The sequence below is a fragment of the Sturnus vulgaris genome, chromosome 9 (assembly GCF_052056855.1).
Source record: "Sturnus vulgaris isolate bStuVul1 chromosome 9, bStuVul1.hap1, whole genome shotgun sequence".
In the NCBI taxonomy this organism is placed as follows: domain Eukaryota; kingdom Metazoa; phylum Chordata; class Aves; order Passeriformes; family Sturnidae; genus Sturnus; species Sturnus vulgaris.
This window is the reverse complement of record NC_142251.1, coordinates 9,867,652-9,883,141: the sequence shown is the minus strand read 5'-3', so window position 1 is coordinate 9,883,141 and position 15,490 is coordinate 9,867,652. Positions and strand designations below refer to the sequence as shown.

General features: G+C 56.7%; 3 protein-coding genes across 5 annotated transcripts; 2 read left to right on the top strand and 1 right to left on the bottom strand.

The window, feature by feature from the left end:
• The first annotated feature begins 1,121 nt into the window (after positions 1-1,121).
• Positions 1,122-3,991, top strand: HPDL (4-hydroxyphenylpyruvate dioxygenase like). The gene is made up of 2 exons (XM_014872214.2): positions 1,122-1,300; positions 2,407-3,991. The coding sequence occupies exon 2, from the start codon at positions 2,418-2,420 to the stop codon at positions 3,594-3,596; it is 1,179 nt and encodes a 392-aa protein (XP_014727700.1). The 5' UTR covers positions 1,122-1,300; positions 2,407-2,417; the 3' UTR covers positions 3,597-3,991.
• Positions 3,864-9,642, bottom strand: MUTYH (mutY DNA glycosylase). 3 transcript variants are annotated; one of them, XM_088169523.1, is made up of 16 exons: positions 9,499-9,642; positions 9,141-9,274; positions 8,323-8,362; positions 7,958-8,031; positions 7,806-7,847; positions 7,658-7,729; positions 7,351-7,464; positions 6,991-7,088; positions 6,579-6,723; positions 6,404-6,479; positions 6,144-6,329; positions 5,814-5,959; positions 5,459-5,611; positions 5,277-5,327; positions 4,918-5,066; positions 3,864-4,085 (listed from the first exon to the last, which is right to left on the bottom strand). In XM_088169523.1, the coding sequence occupies exons 1-15, from the start codon at positions 9,608-9,610 to the stop codon at positions 4,962-4,964; spliced, it is 1,548 nt and encodes a 515-aa protein (XP_088025649.1). In that variant the 5' UTR covers positions 9,611-9,642; the 3' UTR covers positions 3,864-4,085; positions 4,918-4,961. The 3 variants fall into 3 exon arrangements, with proteins under 3 accessions (XP_088025649.1, XP_014727690.2, XP_088025650.1); XM_014872204.2 differs by lacking the exon at positions 3,864-4,085 and having other exon boundaries at positions 4,521-5,066; XM_088169524.1 differs by lacking the exons at positions 3,864-4,085; positions 9,141-9,274; positions 9,499-9,642 and adding an exon at positions 8,909-9,006 and having other exon boundaries at positions 4,521-5,066.
• Positions 9,643-9,868: 226 nt separating this feature from the next.
• On the top strand, positions 9,869-14,890 carry TOE1 (target of EGR1, exonuclease). The gene is made up of 7 exons (XM_014872080.2): positions 9,869-10,212; positions 10,291-10,331; positions 10,444-10,540; positions 10,690-10,848; positions 11,147-11,406; positions 12,726-12,897; positions 13,950-14,890. Exons 1-7 carry the CDS (start codon positions 10,099-10,101, stop codon positions 14,739-14,741), a joined length of 1,635 nt encoding a protein of 544 aa, XP_014727566.2. The 5' UTR covers positions 9,869-10,098; the 3' UTR covers positions 14,742-14,890.
• Positions 14,891-15,490: the final 600 nt, after the last annotated feature.

Below are 15,490 nucleotides of genomic sequence, written 5' to 3'. Positions count from 1 at the left end.
CCACCGCCTGCCTCGAGGGAACAGCGACAAGGCAGGCACTGTCCCCGTCGGTGCCATGTGGCCTCAGGGTGCTGTTGCCACAGCCCAGCCGTGCTGGAGCAAAGCGGTGCCTGGTGCCGGGCTGACGCCAGAGGATGACGGGCGGTGCTGCAGGGAAGAGATGGACACAGCGGCTCCAAAACTTCCAGGCATGAGAGGGCAGGGGGCGTTGCCAAGGACACTGCTTACACCAAAGGGTTGCAGGACTATGGGGTGACCTCGAACAGCGCCATCCCTGCACAAGGTCCCACAGGAGCCACCAGTGCAGTCTCTGCTACAAAAGAGACAGTGCCTCCCTCACACAGAGGGGTGCTGGAGCTCCCTGCGCTAAGGGGTAACACCCCAAAAGCCGAGTTCTTCTATTGTGCCCATGGCCGTTCTCAGGCCAAGCTTGGCCCCACAGCAACTCCTACCCCAGTGTCCAGTTCCATGCCTCCTGTCCGGCCCTACACTGGTGGGGCTGTGGTCGTGTCCGTGTTTCCTTGGGAAATCACAGTGACACTGGATTCACCCCCAATCAAAACAAGAGGAGCTCACCACTCTGGCAGCACAAGGACATCTCTGCAAATATTTGAGCAGTTTATTGTACCTGGGATCTGTACAAAAACATGATAAGACAGGGAAGGGCAGCAGCCACAGTCACAGCGGGGGCAGAACATGATCCCAGGCACACAAAGAGGGTGGATTCGTCTGAAAACCGCAGGGGGAGAGGGGATCGCTGCTGAGGGGCTGGAGGAGCCCAAAGGTGTTTGCAAGGATGCAGGGCCGTGGGTTGGATTGGTGAGCAGTCCCTCATGACTGGCACGGGACTTTCTGAAGTGCTGTCACCCCCCACCGGGCACCCCACCAGCACTGAGCAGGGACACGTTTCCCCAGTTCATGTCCTGATACCCGGGCTAGCAGGGAATGACCCTGCACAGACACGAGCTGTGTGTCCCAGGGAGCCCCAGCCACCGCCTGACAGACGCTTCCCTCTTCCCTTGGCTCATCTCGAGCCGCGGTGCCTGCGGCTTTTAGTCCCGCAAACGCAGCCCGGCACCGCCGAGCTCGGTACGAGCTGCGGCCCCCGCAGGGAGCGGCGCGTTCTCCGTGTGCTGGCCCCGTCTCTGCCCGATCCCCGCCGAGAGCGCTCCCGCAGCGCCCCGGCACAGCCGGCTCCGTGCCCGGCCCGCGGTGCCTGGTGCATGCCGGGGAGGAGCGAACTGAACCGCCCCCGAGCCGGCCCTGCCCGGCGTCCCCTTCGCCCGCAGCCTTGACCCCGGTGAGCGGGGCCCCGCGGGCGCGGGGGTGGCGGGGCGGGCGCGGGGAGCGGGGCCGGCGGGAGCGGAGCGGGGACCGTGCTGGTGCCGCGGAGCGCAGCGGGGAGCGGGGCCGGCCGGCCTGAGCTCCGGCCCCTGCCCATGTGCTCAGCGGGGCCCCACGCGGTCCGTCCGCCCTGGGCTGGTGGGAAGGAGCAGGGAGAGCTCGGTGCACACAGCCCCTTCAAGCGGGCAGGTGAAAGGGAATATTTCAGCAGGCGTGTGGCCCCCAGCCCACTGCACCCCTATGGGGTCTGGCCAGGGCGGCTCATGCATGCCATAGGGTCAGGAAGCCTCAGTGCTTGCTATGGAGAGGTGATGCCGATTGGGGTCTTGGGACAGATCTTTTTTCCCCCTTCGCAGATATTTGGAAGGTCACTTTCCCGAAGTGTCCCTCCTCTGTGCCCCTAGGGCAAGGTCATTGTTCCCAGACTATTGCAGAGAGCATGGTGGCTCCACGCTGTCCTTGTTGGGGACGGGAAGGGCACATCAGCCTGTCATGACCCCACTGCTCCCCTCCATTTGTGGCACACACCTGACAGGCGCTGGGGCAGCACAGGACCCTAAAAAGCTGTAACCAGTGTGTTGCTCCATGTTTATCAGTCCAACCTCCATGTTCCTGGTACAGGACATTTCCACCACAACCCTTGTCCCCATAATCTTGCTTACACGTGCAGCACACCTCCTCCACTGGGAATCCCCGCTGACCTCCCTGCAGCACTCCCAGAGGACACTATGGCTCCAGAGGGGACCCACAGGGCTGCATCCAGGGCTCGGGGCTTTCCTGCTCTGGGACATCAGGCATGGGACAGGGCAGCAGAGTGGAAGTCTGGCAGGAAGGCTCAGCATCCTTGGGCAGCTCTTTGTAGCTGGTCCCAAAGATGGGTGCCCTTTCACAGTGCAAATTGGCTCCTGAGACCCGCTTATTTAAAATACATACGTTTAAAAGGTGCAAGTTGATAGACTTTTGCATCTGTGCTTGCAAACACAGGTGAGTTCTGTGCAAGATGGGGGAATAACTTCTCCCCAGGGCCAGCAGCCCCCCTGATCCCCTGCATCCTCCCCGCAGCCTGCCCAGCCATGGCAGCCTCGCTGAGCCGCCCCTGCTTCATCTCCCTCCACCTGCCCTACAGGCAGGGCTGGGCCCAGCACCTGGCCAACACCTTTCGCTTCCAGCCAGTGGCCGTGCGGGAGACGCCGCGTGTCCGGCAGCTGGCCTTGCGACGGGAATCTGCCATCTTCCTGGTCAACGAGCGCCTGGCACCTGCCAGCACCTCATCCCGTGACTTCCTCTATGATGTAGATCCCCAGCCCACCTTGGGCACAGCCTCCAACGTCTGCTTCGAGGTGGATGATGTGCCGGGGCTCTGCAAGCGTCTGCAGAGCCAGGGATGCTCCTTGCTGGTGCCCCCCACTGAGCTGAGCGATGATGGTGGTTCTGTCACCTATGGGGTGGTGAGCTCTGTTGTGGGCAACATCAGCCACACCCTTTTGGACCGATCCTGTTACCGGGGACCCTTCCTGCCCGGCTTCCAGCCCATCCAGGGAGCCCCCCCAGCCACAGGGGACGGGATCAAGATCACTCACTTCGACCACATCACATACGTCTGCCCCCGGGGCGGGGCCCGGGCGGCTCTGGACTGGTACCAGCGCTGCTTTGGCTTCCACCGCTTCCTGCTGAACCCCCAGGAGAAGCCAGCTGAGGGGTACGTGCTAGGGGGGAATGGGGTGGGCATGCTGCTCCTCGCACTGCAGAGCACCCAGGGCACCCCAGCATATGGCTGCAAGCTGGTCTTTGCCGAGTCCCTTTCCCAGAATGGCACCAACCAGGTTGACACGTTCCTGGAGCAGCACGGCGGGGCTGGGATTCAGCACGTTGGTCTCTGCACCACTGACATCGTCAGCACCACTAGGGCTCTGCAGCAGCAGGGGGCACGGTTCTTCACACCCCCCACCACGTATTACAGCCAGGGGGGAAAAGCAGAGGAGATCCAAGGAGCTGGGCAGGACCCCCACATGCTGGCAGAGCTTGGCATCCTCCTGGACACCACACTGCCTGGGGACAAGGGCCAGCTGGGCACTGATGCCACAGAGAGCCCTTCTCGGGAATATCTGATGCAGATCTTCACCCATCCCCTCTTCTCCGAGGAGACCTTCTTCCTGGAGCTCATTGACCGTCGGGGAGCACCGGGCTTTGGGGAAGGCAATATCCGGGCACTGTGGAAAGCTGTGCAGGTCTACATGGACCAGCAGCAGTAGTGAAACACTGCAGTCCTCCTCCCTCAGCTCCCCATCTTCTCCAGTCCAACCCTGGAGCAAGGACCATAGAGATCCCATCCCTGGCATGGCCTAGGTGGGCAGGGACCAAGGGATGGCTCCAGATCAATCCAGAGCCAACTCAGCATGGGAGCAGGACACTCAGGGCTGAGTCCAGCAGGGGTCTGAGCATGCCCCCAGATGGGTGGGATTTCTCCCCTGCTCTGAGTTCCCAGTGATTTATCGACCACATGTGAAGAACTTTCTCCCTTAGTTTCATCTTAATTTATTGAGACTTGAGTCTGCAGCATGGCCAAGAGTGTGCTGGCACAGAAACACTCCCAGACACAGAGAGATGAGGGCCTCTTGCTCCTCTCAAATAAAGAATTAACTTACAAGCGCTGTTTGGGTTTTTAATCCTCCTATTTAAGATGTGCTGAGTGCCAGGTAAGGATGAAGTAGCCATTTCCATCACTCAAAGTGGGCGTATCCCTAAAAGTGAGACCATTGCCCCTTGCACCCCACCAGGCCTGTCCCCATCCCTGCCAGCCCCCAGCACTGTATTTTTCCAAGGGTGCACCACAGTCAGCATGAACAATGCTGAGCAGCTTAGCAGAAAAGATATAAATGGAGGACGAAATCCTACAAAAAGCCCTGGGGGCAGTTGTTCAGCACCAGGGAGGAGCAGCCCATGGGCAGGAGCTGCACATCCCTTGGGGGCTGATGTCTGCCCTTCCAGGAAGAGTGCTCTGGGTGCCTTATTTGGGGTCACCGGCAGTTAATGCTTAATCAAGGGGCTCTTGGGTGCATTAATGAAGAAATCCTGCTCTCCCTAGCCCAGATCTAAGGAGCCTGTTGACTATCTTCACATTCCACCACAGGCTGTCCAACACCCTCAGCTTAGCACAGTGCATCAGAGACAGTCACTTAAAAAACCCCACACCCTTGAGATTTATTTTCAGGTCCAGTAAAAACAAGGGAGGATACAGCAGCATCCCCAGTCAGTGGCTGGTAGATGAGATGCAGGTATGAGACAGGGCTGTGGGAACAATGTGGCCACAGCCTTCCCATTGCTAGAGAGAAACCCCTGCTGCCCTGAGTCCACAGTGCCAAACTGGTATAGGGCCAAATAGCCCTAGGAGGGCTCCAACCAAGGAGGGAGGGCAAGTCTGACTCCAGGATTAATCCAGGACCAGTGGCCACATCCAGGCACAACGCCCATGAGGGAGGCAGGGGAAAGGAAGAGTGGGAGACCATTATAGTGCTGTGTCATGGGCTTGCTATGGCACAGGGACACCACTGCCACGCCCTGGGCAGGACTCACCCCAGTCAGGGGCTCTGGTGTCTCCCAGGAGGAAGGGTGGTCCCTCATGGGGCAGTCGGTGCCCGGAGAAAGGCGCGGAGGGAGAGCTGTGTCCCAGGGCAGGTGCTGCCTGCTCCCTCTGCCTTTGCCCCCCGCTTCCGCTTGGAGCCCTGCAGGAGACACAGCAGGGCTCAACCACACCCCAAGGGCCCCCAGGATCTCCAGGGATCATCTCTGGGTACTGGGGACACCCCGGGGCAGTGCCACAGTTCCCCTGCCACTCCTTGGCCTGATCCCAAACCCCAAGGGGGGCCTCAGCACAGCACGCCAGAGGCTGTCCCACAGCACTGGGGCTCCAGGCACCCTGGAGCACTGCTCACCTTGACAGGGCTGCTCTCCTTCCTGCGATGCTTCTCATGAGCTTTCAGCACCTGAAGGAAGAACAAGAGAGCCCAGAGCTGAACAGCAGCTGGGTCCTGGAGCTGGGACAGCCCAGAGAAGTTGAGGGGATGTCAGGGGTTTTCCCAAGATAATTGAGGGAAAGACCAGGTGCCCCCCATACCTTCTTCATGGCTGTGGACACAGCCGAGGCATGGAACTCCTTCTCTGTCACCCAGCGGGATGGGGACAAGGCAGGGTTCAGGGTCACATCCCCATCTAGGTGCAGGGAGTAGACCACATATGTCTGGTGGATGTGGGAGAAGATGTGAATAACCTGTGAGGGGATGGAAAGACACGAGATGGGCAGCTGGCAGGAAATAGGGGATGCAAAGTGCACTGAGCCTGCTAGGGCCCTGAGGAGTGGAGCAGAACTCGGGAGGGGTGACAGTGGGAAAGGGACACTCTTTTCCTGTATGCTACATTCCCATGGCTGAGCAGAGGGGACTCACATTGCATCCCTCCAGCTCCACACTCACCTCTCCAATAAACTGCAGGCCTTTTGCTGCCACGGGCTGCCCCATCCAGGCCTGGAGGTGATCAGCCAGCTCCTCCCTTTCCTTCTTCTCCTGCAAATCTTGAGCCAGTGGGAGACTTGGGAACTCCCAGAGTCCAGCCAGGAGACCTGGGAAGGAGGCATGACAGAAATGTGAGACAGCAAGGGACACATCCAGGGACACTGAGCCTCATCACAGCCTCAAAGGGCTCCTTTCCCCACTCCAGCAACCCGTGCCTCTCCCTCTATCCCTCATGCAGGTGGGAAAGGGGCTGTGTGGTGACTTCATCCCCCTCCTTCCCAGCCCCATTACCTGAGCTGGGTCTCTGCACAATGAGGTATTCTGGGGCCCCGTGGCAGCCCCTCCGCTCCAGCACGCACGTGGCTGTTCGCATTGTCCGTGGTGGCTTCTTTGCTGCTTTCCGGGGAAAGTTGGTCACCCCCAGGCTGCTGTCCCATGGCTCCGTGGCTGGGGGGCACAGTGGACAGTCCCCAACACCTGCAAACGCCAATGTAACAGTTGCTGCAGGGCTCAGACCTGGAGCTACAACAAGGGTCTCCCCACATGCTTACCACAATCCTCAACATCAGGCACTGGGGGGGGCTTTCCAAACAGCTTCTGAGAGGCGAAGGCCAGCTCCTTCTCCACCTGCAAGAGGGGACAGAAGTGAGGACAGGCTCATCCACCAGACCACCTTGTCCCCAGGCATGGCAAACCCTCAGGGCCATGTTCTGGGGCCACACTTACTCTGCGCCATGCTTGGCAGTGCTGCTTCACCGGGCACTCCCCACACAGTGGGGCCTTGGGCACACACACGGTTGCCCCCAGCTCCATCAAGGCTTGGTTAAAATCCCCTGGGCGACTCCTGTCCACCAGGACATTGGCCATGTCCCTGGAGAAATGGCAGTGAGAGGCATGGGGATTTCTGGGGAGAGCATCCTACGACTTTTGCCTGCCTCCTGCCTGTTGGAGAGAAGCTCCCAGGTAGGCATAGGCAACACAGCTCCTTTCACTACTACTCTCAGCAGCACCTGCTTCCCAAGAGTTCCTATACTCCACACCTGCCTCCCTTCACAGGCTCAGCTCCCCAAAGCTCCTGAGTGATCCTGCCTTTAGCCATGACCAGCACAGCTCTGAACAGACAGAGCACTCCCCTTACCAGAGCCGGTCGATGACAGAAGGGCTGCTGGAGTCGGCACCGATGCATCGCAGGCGGCACAGGACCCGGATCACATTCCCATCCACAACTCCTGTAGCCTGGGACCAGGAGCTGGGATTACCATGCTGGGATGTGCTCCAGACAAAGAAGGGAGTTGGGATGTCCCCAGGATGGAGAGGGACACACACGAGGTCAACCCACAGGCAAAGCTGGGTGAGGGCTGAGATGAATCCCAGAGTGCGGGGAGAGCCAAGCACAACCCTGAGAAGCCCTTGGTTTGTGAGACTCAGCAGCAGGACCGTGTCAGAAGTAGGGGTGGGCAGCAGAGGGGGAGATGTGTCCCCTGATGCCAGCTCTTACCTGTCCGTATGAGATGGACGCGATGGCTCCCGCCGTGTATCGGCCCACACCCGGCAGCAGCTTCTGCAGGTCCTCAGCTGTCCTGGGCATCTGGCCAGCCAGCTCAGACACCACCTGGCAGGGAAGGGGCCGAGCTCAGGAGGTGGGTGTGTGCAGGTTCCCATTTTGCCCATGGGAAGATGGGATCCCAGCCTCTGCAGCCTCGTGCCAGCAGCACAGCCCCAGCGAGGCAGGGCAGACATGAGCCAGCACCAGCCCAGCAGCCACAGAGGGGTTTAGAAATGCTCCTTTCCCCTCACTCCAGCACCTTTCTTGCTGCCTCCTGCAGACGCTTCCCTCTGGAGTAGTAGCCAAGCCCAGCCCATAGCTCGTTCACCTCCTGCTCCGAGAGACACAGGCTGGTGTTAATGGAGAGCCACAGGGCAGGGAGAGCACCTGGTCCCAGCGACACTCACCTCCAGGGACGCCTGTGCCAGAGCCTGCAGCGTTGGCCACTTCTGCGGGACAGAGGGAAGGGGACAAGTCAGGGACAAGCAGAGTTGGGATCTGCCACAGGCAATGGACAAGGTCTCCAAAAGGGGCACAGGACTCTCTAAGGAGCAATCACCTGCATCCAGCGGTTGTAGTAGTCGATCACTGTAGCCACCTGTGTCTGCTGGAGCATGATCTCGGACACCCACACTGCAGGAAGCAGGGCAAGGGTCAGAGCAGAGGCTTCAACACCACCCACACCTTGTGCTGTGACCATGTTAGCACTGGCTACAAACCCTGCACAGCATCCAGCTCATGGGACACCCTCCCATCCCTCACCTTCCCCACATGCTGCCACACAGGAGCTCCCCCAGGCCCGAGGTGGGTTCTCCAACGGCCTAGTGCCTTGCAGGAGAATCAATGAGTCTCATAGCCACTTCAGGCAGCTTATTCCAAGGATGGCACCCAAGCCACACCTCAATGCCAGTCCCTGCTCCTCACCTGCATATCCCCGTTTGTTGGCATCTGGCTCTGTAGCTGCCTGGAAGGGGAAAAAGATAAAGCGTGAGGAACAAGGTGACACAGGACCCCACCACAGAAGGGACCTGCATGTAAAATAGAACAATCCATGGTGTGTTTTGAACACTGCAATGGAATCTGAAATTTAAAAAATATTTCCCCCAAGCACTCAGAAGTTCTGAGTTTGGGTTAATCACGTGACAACCCAAGCATCTTCTTGCTGACAAAATCCCACACGGAGAGCTACACGGAGGTCAAAATCCCACAGAGAACTGTCCCATATCTGAACCCGCCTACATAGTAAGCAATTGGAGGCAGATATAAATCCCACAGAAGGGCTGTACAGTTCCCACCATTCAGACGTTGCTGTAAAGCTGATGCCCACCCTCAGCACCACAATGACTCTTGAGCCAGTGATGCCAGGCTGAGCACAGAACAAGCAAGAACTCTAAAAAAAGTCCAGCAGGCTTAAAACAAATACATGGGAAACCTTCACCATGCAGCACTCCCTGCTACAGGGTATCATAGAGACAGGAACAAAACAGGATTAAAACACAGCTAGACTAACCTTGCTGGAGATAAGTACGCCTCTTGAAGGTTAAATTTGAGAAGCGTGCCCTGCTTTTACTCTTCACACCTAGAGACTGGCTCCTGACCACCCACCACCTAACAGCCACGACATGGAGCACTTCCATTCAGGTAGGGATGCATAACATAGGGAAAAACAGCACGGTCACTTCAGCCAGGCTCCCTTAGGGCAAAGTAGTTCCCCACCCCCGCTCCCCAATGTCTCCCCTTACCAGTGCCCTCCAGGGAAGGTCCCGCTTGCATCGGTCGTACCAGGCGAGCAGATTCCCGCGCAGGGCCTCGACTTCAGCCGGGTCGCTGAAGAGATGCCGGGCGGGCGGCGGAGCGGGCGCTGCAGGGGGGGACTCTGCCAGGAAAGCGGGTCGAGGTTAGCGCACGGTGGGAGACGGCGAAGGGCTGCGGGGCTCAACCGCAGCAGAGGCGAGAGACCGACCAAGCTGCTGCGGGGTGGACGCGCACCGAGTACCGGGGTTTACGAGGACCCAGCAAGCACCGGAGACTGCCCCAGCTGGCTGTCCGTGCCCCGGAGGGAGCACTCCACACTCCCCCGGCCCTCCCGCTACCAAGCACCTGCGCGGGGCGACGCGCGCTTCCTGTTCCGCCCCTGGGGCGAGGCCGCGCTCCCGCCGCTCCGCCGGAGCGCCCCGGCCGCCGCCGCTGCCCGGGCCCGCGCGGGGCTCATGGCGCAGCTGCTCCCGCCACCGCGCGCGCTTTCCCGGGAAAACGTTTTCCACCCCACCTCCGCGAGAGGGCCAATCAGAGCGGGAGGCCCCGCCCATCTCCCACCCGTCAGCCAATCGAAGGGAGGTGCTAGGAGAGGACTCATGCCCACCCTCCCCCGGAACGCAGGAGTAGGGGCGGGGCCTCGGGGTGCGCTGGAGCCAATCAGCAAGCGGGGAGCAAAAGGAGCCCGCCCCTTCTCCCGCCGGTCCGAGCGGCCGCTTGGGAAGGACCCAGAGGAGCTGGTTTGGCTAAATGCCTGTTGACTTAACTCCAAATTTCGGTTGAAAACGGATTCTGAGAACGGTAAAAAGCCCCATCGGGGCCGGCAGAAGCCGGGCCGGCCGCGAGGGCGGGCGGCGCTGGGCGCGGAGCGGGCAAGGCGTGCAAGGCCCGCGGCGGGCAGGCGGCGGGCAGGCGCGGTGGCGGAGGCCCCCTGCAGACGCTGCCATGGCGGGCCCGACGCGGGTGCCGGTGGTGGATGTGCAGAGCGACAACCTGGCGGAGCTGTGGCCGTCCATGGTGCTGGCGCTGCGCTCCGCCACCTTCGTGGCTGTGGATACGGTGAGCCGGGGTGGGGCGGCGACGGAGCGGGGCGCGGCCGGTCCCGAAGGGCCACTGACGGTGTCTGTCGTCCCGCAGGAGCTGAGCGGCCTCGGCGCCAGGAAGTCGCTTCTGAGCCCGTGAGTGCCCGGTGGGGAGGGGAGGTTGCGTCTCTCGGTACCGGCTGCGGGGTGCCCTCTCCCTGGCGTACGGGCAGGCCGGAGCCGTCATGGCCCGTTCTCCCGCCGCCAGGTGCATCGAGGAGCGGTACAAGGCCGTCTGCAGCGCCGCCAGGACACGCTCTGTCCTGTCCCTCGGCGTCGCCTGTTTCAAGAAGCTCCCGGAGAAGGTGCGTGCGCGCACCGCGGTGCGGCCGTTTTCTCTTGGTCCGTTTCGGGGAACGGGGACGAGCTGGGAGATGGAATTCCCCCGTGGAATTGTCCCGGCAGTTCCCTCTGACAGGTATCCCTGGGTTCTTTGCACGCTCTCTTTGTGCAGTCCGAGAACACGTACTTGTGCCAGATCTACAACCTCACGCTGCTCTGCACCGAGGATTATGTGGTCGAGCCCCAGTCAGTGCAGTTCCTAGTGCAGCATGGCTTCGACTTCAACAAGCAGTATTCCCAAGGGATCCCTTACCACAAGGGCAACGACAAGGTACACATTTATTCCCTTTCAGACACCTCAGACTACTCTGCTCCAGGTACCTGGGAGTGTGCTGGCTTCCCTTGCACCTGCATGAAGGTGGGCGAACACTGGGGTCTTGCGTGCAGCATTATCCCTTTCACCTCCCTGCTGCTTTAAACCCAATTGTTGCAGTTGCTTTTCCAGATGTTTGTGTCTCTGTTCAAAGTAAGTCATAGCTGTGGGTAGCATCTTGCTGCTACAGGCTCTGAAGGCCTTCCAGGGTGACAGCCAGTCAGGGTGCCAAGCTCACTGATCCTTCCTCACGCAGGGCAACGAGAGCCAGAGCCTGAGCGTTCGGACGCTTTTCCTGGAGCTCATCCGGGCAAAGAAGCCGCTCATTCTCCATAACGGCCTGATCGACCTGGTCTTCCTGTACCAGTGTTTCTATGCTCACCTCCCGGAGAGCCTCGGCACCTTCACCGCTGACCTCTCTGAGATGTTCCCAGCGGGAATATATGACACTAAGTATGCCTCGGAGTTTGAGACTCGCTTTGTAGCATCCTACTTGGAGTACGCCTACAAGAAGTGGTGAGCAGCACACTGGTACTCAGAGCTTACAGGAGGAAAGGCAAAGGCAAATCAGTATGTGTTTGTTTTTCCAGGCAAGGGGGCTGTGTCCTTTCACTGTCCCACTGATTGAAGGTGCTTTTCAGGTGATTCTGCCCTGTGCTTTTTCTGTTTCTAGAATGGGTCTGTTTTTTAATAGACCTTACCTGTTCAGTAGGCAGCAGCTGAAACAGAACTTCAGAACTGGTGCCAGTAGAAAACTGACCACAGTGACCTGATCTGAGATCTGATTGGGTCACTGCCTGGCTCTGGTCCAGCAGTGCCACAGGGTCATGGCAGGAATTCACACAGAAAAGAAACCAGGGCTGTCCTGCAGGGTCTGCTAATTATAATTATGTTTTGTAAGGGACACTGCAGTTAAAGGGTGGGTGTTCCCTGCACTCCTTGACACTGACTAGCTCTGTCACATGTCCTGCACACGAGATGCCTGTGGGCCACTCTGACTCCCATCATTTCCTTCCAAGCAAGGGTTGTGCTCTTATTCAAGACACACAACTGTGCTTTGCAGACTGACCCCACGTTCGGCCTCATGCAATCTAAACAAGCCCCTGGCAGTAATAAAGCCCCTGGGATCTCCATAAAGCTTAGGTCAGCCATGCTCTGTTTTTAGGAGAAATGGTATTTTTAGTAACTGTATAATCTCAGGAAATGCCACTTTGGCAGGTCTGAAAACATTCAAGATAGCCATTCTCAAAACATGAGAGTGCTTTGTTTTGACAAGATTTAAAAAAAAAACCTTTTAAGCTGATATCTTAAAACGTTTTAACCCAAGTTCTCGCTAAGTACAGCTTTCTAAAGGTTTTGGGCCTTTTAAGCAGCTCATGGGACAAAACAGAGATCAGATTTTTTTTTGTGACATGAAAACACTTTCCTGTTGTCTGCATTGCCCAGGCTCAACCTGCCTGGGTGGTGACTGCTGGATTGTCTGCACAGTACCTCATTTTGAGGTGTCTCTTCCTTGTCCATTAACATGATGAAGACAAACACATATCTTAGTGCTCTTTATAGTTAAAAAAACAAAATATGCATCCCCCTCTCCTGTAACTTTACCAGAGATGTTGCTTTTCCTTTCTCTATGTCAGCATAAGAAGAAACAACCTTTGAATTAGTATGGAAACAACTACTTACTAAAGTTGCTCTCCTGGGATTGAATTCTATTCCAGCAGCTGGGGCTGGAGCTCAAGAGATGAAAACTCATGGAGTTGAGAGTTGGTGGAGAGCAGTGTTTGCTCCGTGTCCTGGTCCCATCCCACAGTTATTGTGTGCTCCCCTTGTTTCAGCAAGCGAGAGAACTGCAAGCTGAGGGACTCCAGTGGGCCACACCTCACGGTGGAGTTCTGCAATTACCCTGCTGACATGTCCCGCTACATTGACTACCGCTACTGCTCTCTGGAAGAAGAAAACCACAATCCTGCAGGGGGAAATAAGGTGCCTGTTTGTGAGAAATTTTCGGTAAGTAATGCTAATCCCCACTCCCTTCCTGACTCCGTGGAAAGGGGCACATGTGGCCTCAGCCAGAAGTTGTAGAAAAGCACTTGGTAACTTCCCCTCACTTGCTTCATAGTACAAGGAACATTTTCAAGCTTCAGGTGGCTTCGTGACAGGGCAATATGTGCTCTGCTTGGAGGTGGGGAATCCTACAGGCTTCATTAGGAAGATTCCAACAGAGAGTCTATAGCCCTTAACAGTGTTTATTATGAGTTACAGCATCCCTTGCTGTCTTGGGAGGGGGCTAAACGTCCTGCCTTAGTTTGGCTTGTCCTACAAGAAAGAAGTCTCACCTCTACCCTTCCCTTTATCTTCAATAAATATAAAAAAATATTACCTGTTTGCAGTTTCTGGCACTTTAGCACAGGGTGATCCTCAACAGCTTGTCCTGGTGCAGCTACAGCAGCAAAGAGCCCATCTGATCAGATTGTAACTGCCTTCAGGTGCTTCATAGAGAAAAGGAGCTCTTCCACATGTTGCATATTCTGTCACAGAACATAGGCTGGGGAAATGTCCGGAAGTTTCTCATCCAACCACCACCTCCATGTTGCTCTGAGCCTTGTTTGGTAAATTTTGAAATTGTGTAAGGACGGAGATTAAAAAACAACTCCAGGTCCCTGTTCCAGTGCTTGACCACTACATGAAAAATGTTTTCCTACATCTCTAGTCATAATGTCCCCGGACCGTTACCAGGTCCCCCTCTCCCCTGTGCTCTCACAAGAGTTTAGCTCCATCTTGTCCTCTGCAGACACCAACTAGATATCCCTCTCTCCTTAGCCGCATCTTTTACATGCAGAAAATCCTACCTTCCTTGGCCTCTCCTCATATGCTGTGTGCTGCACCCAGTGCAGTGTGTCAGCACCTTTCCAGTGCTAGGGGGCTGGAACTGGACACTGTTCCTGCTCCAGCCTCACAAGCCCTCAGTGGGATTAATTAGCTCCACTCCACATTACGGTGATTGCTGCTCTAACCAGTAAGATGATGGAGGCTACAGCCCTCTCTGTCTCTGTCCCTAGGCCTACGGCTGGTGTCCAAAAGGGGTGAATTGTCCACAGTCGCATAACATTGACCTCATCATTGATGAGGACGACAAGCTTTGGGAGAAGCGAAAGAAACGGAAGCACAAATGGAAGCATCGGAAGAACATGAAAGCCCTTACAACGGCACTCCAACAGGAAAACTCAGGGGAAAACATGGAGCAAGCTCAGAACGGGGAGGAGGGCCCACCACGGAAGCAGAGCTGCTACGAGCCTGCAGCTGCTACAGAGCTGGCAGAGATAGCACCCAACGGAGAGGGCAGGCCACTGGAGGAGATATCCATGGACATAGAAACACAGATCAATTCAGACACCAGCACACACTGGGAAGAGAATCTGGGGAGCACTGAAAGAACTGACCAGGGAGCAGCTGCCCAGAGCTCTTCTACCAAGGGAAATGCCTCTGGCAGTGACCAAGTAAAGAAGTCAAAAGTTCCCGCTGGGTCGGGCTCAGCCAGTCACCCAGCCACCCCTGAGACTGAAGCAGTAGGTGCTGCAGGAAAGGAAAAGGAAACCCATGGCCTTCCTTCACATGGGGGCACACACCGAGCTGGCTTTGATGCATTCATGACTGGCTATATCATGGCTTATGTCTGGATGCTCAAGCAAGGGAAAAACACAGACACTGGTACAGGGCCCTGGTTGCCAGAGTGCCATAATAAACTGTATCTCAGTGGGAAATCAGTGCCATTGCATATAGTGAAGAGCTTGTTTTCTAAATCTTCCAAAGCTCACAGTGAGAAGATAAAGTTGGCCTGGGACACTGCATAGAGCTACAGAACTCCTCACTAAACTGTGCTTTTTTGTCTCCTCCAAGTTTTGGAGTTCTTTCTTCCATCAAGAACTCACTAAAAAGGGAACAGGTTTCATATTCTTGTTTCTGTTTTAACATCTGACCAATTAAACTGCTCTCAGTTGGAGTTGCCCGTGTTCGTTAGTGGCATGCTGGGATGTGAAGGCAGGGATGAGGCTGAAGGGGGAGAAATGCACCTTTGGTTGGAGCATGCACAGGTGAGACCTTTGCCCCTACAGGAGGAAAGGGAAGGAGAAAGTTCCTCCCCAGTGTGCCAGCTGATTCTAGTGCTGGCTGACTACATGCAGAACCAAGCCATAGCAGGTCTTCAGACTTGTTCAAAGGGGGAGAGGCAGTGGGGCTGAAAGCCAGATATGTGATCCTGAGAAACTGCTTCCTATGCTACTGAGGCTATTTACGGCTACAACAGAGCAGCCACCATGGCCGCCCTGCAGGCTGCTATCAAAAGCCATCTTATCTGGTAGATCTCAAGATATGGCATACTCTTCAGAGCGCTGTAACACAGAGCAGAAAAAAAAGAAAATCATTGAGTCTCATGGATTTAAGAGTGGAACTCTTCAGTGAGATGCAGGAGAGAAATAACACTTACTGAGGATGACAGTTTTCCTTGGGTATAACTCAGCACTGAGTAACAGCAAGTACAATCTCAAGCCAGGTATTAATGACATTTGTATTTTAAGTAAGCATTCGAGCCAGCTTTTTTAAC